The 8,411-nt window shown below is 42.8% G+C and overlaps 1 protein-coding gene across 1 annotated transcript in view; it reads right to left on the reverse strand.

Annotated features, from left to right (window-relative positions):
- The window catches only part of dctn4 (dynactin 4), a 43,677-nt gene extending 35,879 nt beyond the window's left edge, over nt 1–7,798 (reverse strand). Inside the window, exons 1-2 of the mRNA XM_048603533.1 lie at nt 7,632–7,798; nt 288–358 (exon numbers count right to left, since the gene is read on the reverse strand). Of these exons, the coding sequence (XP_048459490.1) occupies nt 288–358; nt 7,632–7,766 (206 nt within the window). The 5' untranslated portion in view covers nt 7,767–7,798. The remainder of the gene's footprint in view (nt 1–287; nt 359–7,631) is intronic.
- Between the last annotated feature and the right edge of the window lie 613 nt (nt 7,799–8,411).

The raw sequence follows: 8,411 nt of genomic DNA on the forward strand, positions 1-8,411 counted from the left end.
TGGCCTGCTGTGTTCATCCAGCCCTGCACCTTGTTGTCCCCAGAACATTAGTTTGGTTATCTTAGATTACAAGCCTACTGTCATTACCATTGCGTCTCATAGTGACCCAATGCAGAGAATTGCTTTAAGTCATGAAATGCTTAATGGAAACAACTGCACAGTTTTCAAGGAGACAGGATGTAACTCCCAATTGGACATCAATTAATTTCACAAGCCGAGATTGCAGCAGTCACATCGAACAGTTTTTACAATAATCTGAATTCCTGGTAATAGACAAAGCAGCTTACCTGTTCTTTTTGAGCTTTGCTTCAGCTGATGGCATGTTCTCCAGACAGCTTGGACAGTAATGGGAGTCCACCTAGAAACGGCAAAGTAGACCATTAGCAGCTGCACAACATCCAACTAAAACTGCAGGCAGTCTAACAGCTTATTAACAAATTACAACATACACAAATACAGTGGCAGCTGGAGCTGGGTGGGTGACACTTTCACCTGAATCAGAAATTTGTTGGTTCAAGCCCAACTCCAGACGTAAACCCTCAGTGCAGTACTGAGAAAGTGCTGCAGTGTCAGAGAAGGTTGCATAGAGAGGGAGAAGTCCTCAAGAAGTTTATCCCATACTAAAAAACAAATCATCTGTTCGTTATTTCATTCCTGCTGTTGGACATAGTGGCTGCGGTATTTCCAGCATTACAACGCTGACTATATGCCCAAAATACTCCATTGGTTGTAGAATGCTTGAGGATATTCCAAATTGCATGAGTTCTCATCTTTCTTTTCCTTATGACTGACTGCTAATAGATGAGGCAACAATAACGTACATTTACATTGCACCCACTTAAGAGGAAAATGCTCAAAAGCAAGTCAGAGTGAAAATGAAATATAGCAGAGCTCTAAAGGAAAACCTATTGCATGCAGTGACTGAGCTCGAGTTGAAACAACGACTTTGAAAAAGAAAAACAAGCAGGGGAGACCAGGGAGAAAAATCCTGGGAGTGGCATATATTCACTTGAATGAACAGCTGCTAACTGGGACAATAAAGGCTGGATTCAGAAGGAAGTTAGGTTGAAGGAGTTGGCAGGAGGACTGTAAAGCTGCAAGGGTTATGGATACAGGGAAAGGCGAGTGAAGGACTTAAACACAAGAATGATAATTTATGGAGACACTGAGAGTCTAGCAGTCAATGCAGATTTCTAATGATGGGTGACACACTTGGTATAGAATGAGAACAGAATAATTTAAGTTCAGTTGAAGACTATAGAGTTTGGAGATTGGCAATTAGACCATCTAAAGATATATTCAAGATTTCAATGGTACATGTGCTAAGGTGGTCAAAGGCAATAAATTTCAGTCAAACATCAAGATATACATCCACAATCAAGGACACTGGCAGAACAATTGCTCGAGAGTGAATGTCCCTTCAGTCACAAGACAGAACAATGTAGATTATTCAGTGGTTGGGAGTTTGACAAGTTTTGCCCTTAGTGAGCAACCAAACTAGCACCAGAAGCTAGACCACAGTTAGCTGAACTTGCTGTTCACACAGACAACAATGGACCCATTAAAAGACCCTTCCAAAGATGCTGTAACAGGTATAGAAGGCAGCCGCAGATTTTCATCCAAGAATTATTTTCAAAATGAAACAAGATGACTCAAATCATAAAAATTGCCGTGACATTTCAAAAGAATCAGGGATCCAACGACATGTATTTCCGATGTTGCCATTTCCACACCATGCTGTTGAGTTTGCTTATTGTTTCATATGTTTAATTACATTCATATGGTTTGTCTTAATCACGTCATCATTAGATGCAGGCTGACTGCAACCCACATCAGTTTCGTTTTTGGTCAGCGAGTGAAAGATGAGCTGAATCCCACTGCTCTACACAAATGTATCCAAATCATTTCTACTTTTCCCTCAGCAATACCCCTGCCCTCTGCTGAGCTCCCCAATTTATGTCTTTATAATTTCATGATTTGGTTTCTGCAAATGCTGCGCAGATTACTCTCCCATCTATTACTCACCACAAGCTACAAGTCATCTGGAATATTGATGGAGAGTTTGAGTTATAGGGAGAGGATGAATAGGCTTGATCTTTTTTCCCTGGAGCATCAGAGACTGAGGGGTGACCTTACATAGATTTATAAAGTCATGAGGGGTAGGGATGAGGGTGAATAGGTCTTTTTCCTAGGGTGGGTGAGTCCAAAACGAGAGGACATAGGTTTAAGCTGAGAGGAGAAAGATTTAAAAAGGACCCGAGGGGTGACTTTTTCACACAGAAGGTGGTACCTGTATGGGATGAGCTGCCAAGGGAAGCAGTGCAATTACAACATTTAAAAGGCATCTGGATGGATACATGAATAGGAAGAGTTGAGACAGAGATGAGCCAAATGCTGGCAAATGGGGCTAGATCAGATTGGGATGTCTGGTTGATGCAGACAAAGGATCGAAGGGTCTGTTTCTGTGTTGTATAACTCTAGGTCAGATGGGCTGGAGGCAAGACTGCCACTCTTGCCTTGAACCAGGAGGTTGCAGGTTCAAATGCTAAACTAGAGATGGAGCAGATAAGCTTATGCATGACCACAGTGCAGAACTGAGGGCTTGCAGCACTGCAAGGGGCATCTTCTATTAGGTGGTACATTAAGCTAAGTCTCCTCCAGCCCTCGCAGGTAGGTCTAAAAAAAAATCCCACGACATTATTCTGCTGATCTGACTGATATTTCTTCGCCCAATCAACTTCACCAATTAAAAATAACTGGTTATTTATAAAGGTATTTGTGAAACTTTGCTCTACTCACATTTAATTACAACGAATGATGACAGATCAAAAACCCTTAAATTGGATTCTATATAAACAGAAACACACAAAACCATATACCAAATTATCAGATCTCCTGTGAAATCACTTCAAGATCCCTATCCTCACTTTCAAGATCACTATTCTCACTATCAGGTAACTCAAAGGTCTTTCTCCACCACTCACACCTCTCATCCACTACACAATTTTGGATTCAACGGCGCATTTTTTAAAAATTTTATTCATGGGATATGAGCATTGCTGGCAGGGCTAGCCTTTGCTGTCCTTCATTAATTGCCCTTGAACTCAGTGGCTTTCAGAAAGCAATTAAGAGTCATCACTTTACTGAGAGTCTGTAATCACATGTAGGCCAAATGATTTCCTTAGTGTTAGATGGATATTCATGACAAGTCACAATGTTATACACTACAAACAAAAACAGAAACTCAGAATGCATTCTGAAGGAGGGTCTCTGGACTTGAAACATTAACTCCGTTCTCTCTCCACGAATGCTATCAGACCTGCTAAGTTTCTCCAGATTCCAACATGTGCAGTTACGTTTATAGTTACATGTTTTAATTCCAGGTTGTTTTAATTGATTCAAATTTCACCATGTGCCATGATGGGATTCAAAACCTTGTACAAGAACAATAGTCTGGGCCTCTGAGTTACTACTCCAGTGATATTACCACCAGGCCACCATGTCCCTGTCATTGACTAGCTAATAACTACTAATAATCCCAGTCACTCTCTTTACCGACAGGTCTGGTAACTGCCAGTATTCGCTCCAATGAAAAGTAGCAATCCCCATCATTGTCTCAATTCGGAGCCTCATAAGCATGTCCCTGACTAACCAGGCTCAGGGAACTCTTTCCCTGGTCTTTTATCGGTGTTCTTACTAATTTAGTGAACTCCCTAAATTTCCTCTTATCCACCTTGTTCCAGTGAAAAAAGTCTTAAGACTTCATCTCTCTCTCAGACTAAACAGTTCATGCTGATTTTGATCACCAATTCAGGGTCCAACATTTAGCCAGGCAGGGCTGTTTCCAAATTAATTTTGAGGAGCTATGGATGTACAGGAGAGACACCTGAATTGTCTTGTTTCCTCATGAAAAGTCACGACCCATTACATTAAGTCTGTTTCCCTCCTGACAACGTATGACCTGCTGAATATTTCTAACATTTCCTGTTTTTATTTCCGATTTCTGACATCCACAGCAAGTTGAACTTTTTGCTGTTGTAGTTTGTTCTGAATCTACATTTTTCTTTTATATCCCTCAGCTTTTCTGACATCGACTTTTAATTGGTTTCTGCACAATCCAGTACTCATCCAAACCCCCTTCTTCTAACAGCCTGGACAATCCACAAAACTCATTTTTCCCTTCGTCAGCCAATCTGGAGGTCAGATTTACTTTGTTCAACTTTGCTGATTTTGGATATGGGTTTGTCCTTTAGGCTCAGCATTATTCTTTTAAATATGTTCCATTTGTCCTCTACTGAAATGTCAATCAACATTCTCTTCAAATTGTTTGTTTTCATTCTTCCTTCTTCCCTACAAACTTTGCCATTTACAAAGGTTGTTGGAGCTGTACATTACTTTAGTTAGTCCACAGATGGAACTGTGACCACAGTTCTGGTCACACTTGATTGTGCTGGAGCAGGTGCAGAGAAGATTCACCAGGATGTTGCCTAGGATTGAACTCCTTCTACAAAGAATAGATAAGCTTGGGTTGTCTTCTTTGAGACAAAAAAAAGTTGTGAGGGGCTGACAGATGTATAAGGTTATGAGGGGCATGGACAGAGCGGAGAGATAGTTGATGGGTCAATAACAAAGGGACATAATATTAAGAAGAAAGGCAGGAGATTGGGAGGGTTGGGATTTAAGAAAATTCTTCCTTCACTAGTGGGTGGTGGAAATCTGGAATGCACCGCCTGGGAGGGCAGTGAGGTAGGTAACCTCACAACTTTTAAAAAGATGAGCATTTGAAAGTGTCATAACATTCAAGGCTATGGGCTTATTGCTGGAAAGTGGGACTAGTGAGATTTAGTATATTGTTGGCAGTATGGACTTGATGGGCTGAAAGGCCCCCTGAACTGCATGATTCTATGAATTATAATCCTGACTTCTGGATTTTGCTGCAATTGAATCTCACAACTTCATACGGAATTATTCTGCCTTTTCTCACTGTTCCACATCTTCCATTTCATCATCTTATGTAGGTCATTTACAAATTCCAGGTCAAGACAAGTTGTGAATCAGTCAAGTGTTATGCTCACCCAATATGATTCTAAATCACATAGGTTTTTATTCAGATTCACAGTTCGTTGACTGAAGAGATCCATCATAATAATGTTTGAAAAAAAAACACGAGAATCAGAAAGAGGAAACTATCCTCATGGTGGTCTGCAGCATTACACTGAAGTTACCCTGGTTTTTTCACATGATAGAATTCCATTCGTATTCTTTCAATCGCTTACTCCACCCACAGTCTCAATTTAATTTTCCACTGTTTTCTGGCTTATATGCTAAATATATGTATTAATTCTGGCGCATTTGTCCCTGTCCTTGGTGAACACAAAATACTTCATGACCTTTCCCTTTTCTACTAAATAGAGTGGTAAATAGTGAGGAGGATAGTCATAAGCCGCATGAGGATATCATCAGACTTGTTAGCTAGTGGGCTGATTTCCATTTACTACAAGAGTGTGACGTAATGCACTTAGGAAGTGCTAATAAGGCAAGAGATGGCACTATGAATAATTGGCCCCTGTAAAATACTAAAGGTAGATAAAGCCATCGAGAAGTCACAAGGGATACTTGCCTTTATTAACTAAGGAATAGAAAACAGGCACAGGACAGTTATGTTGGAATTGCAGAAAATGCTGGTCAGGCCACATTTGGAACACTGCGTGCTGTTCTGGCTACCATGTTATGAGAAGGGTTGCACTAGAGAGGGTGCAGAGGACTTGACAGTCTGAACTGTGAGGAAAGATTGGATAGGCTGATTGAAAGAAAGCTGATAGAAAGATTAGATTTGCAGCAAAATTTGACAGGTGATCCAATACAGGATGTAAGATTGAGGTGGAGAGGAAGGCACATTTTTCATTTGTAGAGGAGTCAATATCCAGAGGGCATAATTTTAAGGTGAGGTAGAGGCTAAGAGGAGAGTTGAGAATTTTTCCCCTTCGTGAGTGATGAGTCAGAAACTCTCATAATATCTAAGCAATATTTAGAACTTCACTTAAGTCACCACAGCTGTGGGCCAAAGCCAGAAAACGGGATTAGTGTAGCCAGGATTTTGAGCCAGTGTGCAGCTAACAAGCCAAATGGTCTCTTTCTGTGTAAATGTCTATGAGTCAATTTCTGTAACCACTTCCAGTCCTCAAGCCTCGGATTTCCATACTCCTTCACTTCTGACTTCTTGTGCATCTTCAATGAAAATCACTCAAACATTGACAGCCATTACTTCAGCAGTCTGAGTCCTCAGCCTTAGAATTACCTTCCCGAGCTTCCTCCACTTTACTACCCCTCTTGCTTCCTTACAACAATCCTTAAACCTAGGGTCATTGCATGCCTGAGCACTGCCTCATGTAGTCTGCTGTTAGACTCTGTCTGATAAAGCTCTTATTGAACAGTCTGTGATCATTTTTCTACGTTAAAAGCACTAAGGAAGGAAAGTTGTTGCTGAAGACTCTAACCATCCCTGAACACAGGTCTGACTGGCTTTTCAATGACCGTTTAATCATCTAAAACTTTCTTAATAAAAAAGATCCAAAATAAGCTTGAGAAAGATCCAAAATAAGCTTAAAAAAGAAGCAATACTAATCAAGACATAGCAGTAGAAAATAGACCTAGTTTTGATAACATCTTTGGTGTCTGAAATTCCTAGCCAGAACTGTCAAATCACATCCCATTGGTGTCATGGGTATCAAATTGATTTGCGTCAAATATGATGCTTGAGACTGAACCATTACAGCATTTCCAAAATAAATCTCCAACACTAAGGATATTGCCACTCGTTGTGCTTTGTGAAAGAGTTGGAATAATTAAAATTTTGCTTGGCTTTTCAACTTTTTCAAGTTTAAGAAAACTGAAACACTACTTGCTTTTGACAGATTGGGCATACGGTGGTGAAGGAGTGCTGAGTAAAATTTGGGGGATCAGAAATCAGGCATGGGTGGGTGTTGGTTAGACATTAGGTCACAAGGGTGATGGAGAGAGATTGAGCACAGGAGTGAAAATTGGGGGAATGGGAACAGCCTGATAGAGGTGGGGAGTGGGATAGATACAGAGGTTGGATCAGGCCTGAGTCAGCACCATTGAGGAAGGGTCACTGGTCCTGAATCGTTAATTCTAATTCCTGTCCACATCACAGATGCTGCCAGACCTGCTGAGCTTTTCCAGCAATTTTTGCTTTTGTTTCTCAGACAGCGCCTCCTCCCCACTTTACCTCTGGGGTGTGGCCTGATGGGCTGCGAGAAGGGGCCGGAATGGGGCTCCGGGGTTCATGGCCTGGGCCTGAGCTCTCTCGGTCCCCACATCCCATCACCCTGGAGCCAGGGCCCACCCTGCCCCGTCACCATGGAGAGCCCTGACTGACAGGAGGGCACTGGGTGAATAGATGGGGACTGGGCCTGTTGTATGCCAGGCGACTGGGGCCGGCCTTGGGGTTGAGGCTGGGCCTGGAGATGGCCTAAGGGTAGGGGTCGGGCCTGGGTCGAGGGCTGTGACTGTCAGGCGCCTGGAGTTGGGGCTGGGCCTGGGCCGGACCGGCGGATGGGTGGAGGAGGCGGATTATAAAAGTCGGGATTAAGCGGAGCGGCGGCACCTACTTCGTGGGAGACGCACTCGAGCGAGCGCAGCTCATGGCAGTAGCGGCAGAAGTAAAGCTGCGAGAGCGGCAGCCGCAGCTTCTTATCGCCGTGAACCAGGTACACCACCCGCTCCAGCTGCAGCAGCGACGCCATCTTCCCCGGGTCACCTGACCCGGCGCGCCGAGGCGCCGCCGTAGCGTCAACCCCTGCCCGACGCGATGACGTCAGCGCGAGCCCCCCAACTTCCCAGGAGGGAGGAGGCCATTCAGCCCATTCAATAGCTGTGGTACAACTGGTGGAAATATGAAAACAGAGGATATAGAATCACGAATAGGCCATTCAGCCCATTCATTGACTGGGATAGAACATGTAGAAATATAGAAACAGAATACAGGACAAGAAGTGTACCATTCATCATATTTAATGGCAAGGATAGAATAGAGAGATAAAGGAACAAGAGTAGGCCATTCAGCCTATTTAGTGACTGGGGTAGAATATAAGAACATGGGAACTGGAGCCATTCAGCCCCTCTGCTATTCATTGTGATCAGGTCAGACCTGTGGCATATCTCCATGTACATTTCTTTGGTTAATACCGATTTAAAATTAGTCCAGTTCTGATCAAGAGACATACAGGACTTAAAATGTTACCATTTTTTTCTCTCCACAGATGCTGCCAACTCAGCTGAGGTAATGTCCACTGTTATCACAGAGATGTGGCTGCAAGGGGATCAGGGAGGGAATTAAATATCAAAGGATGCATGTCCCATCAAAAATGACAGGCAGTCGGACAGAGGGT

Source organism: Rhincodon typus, chromosome 12, assembly GCF_021869965.1.
Source record: "Rhincodon typus isolate 14 chromosome 12, sRhiTyp1.1, whole genome shotgun sequence".
Taxonomy (NCBI): domain Eukaryota; kingdom Metazoa; phylum Chordata; class Chondrichthyes; order Orectolobiformes; family Rhincodontidae; genus Rhincodon; species Rhincodon typus.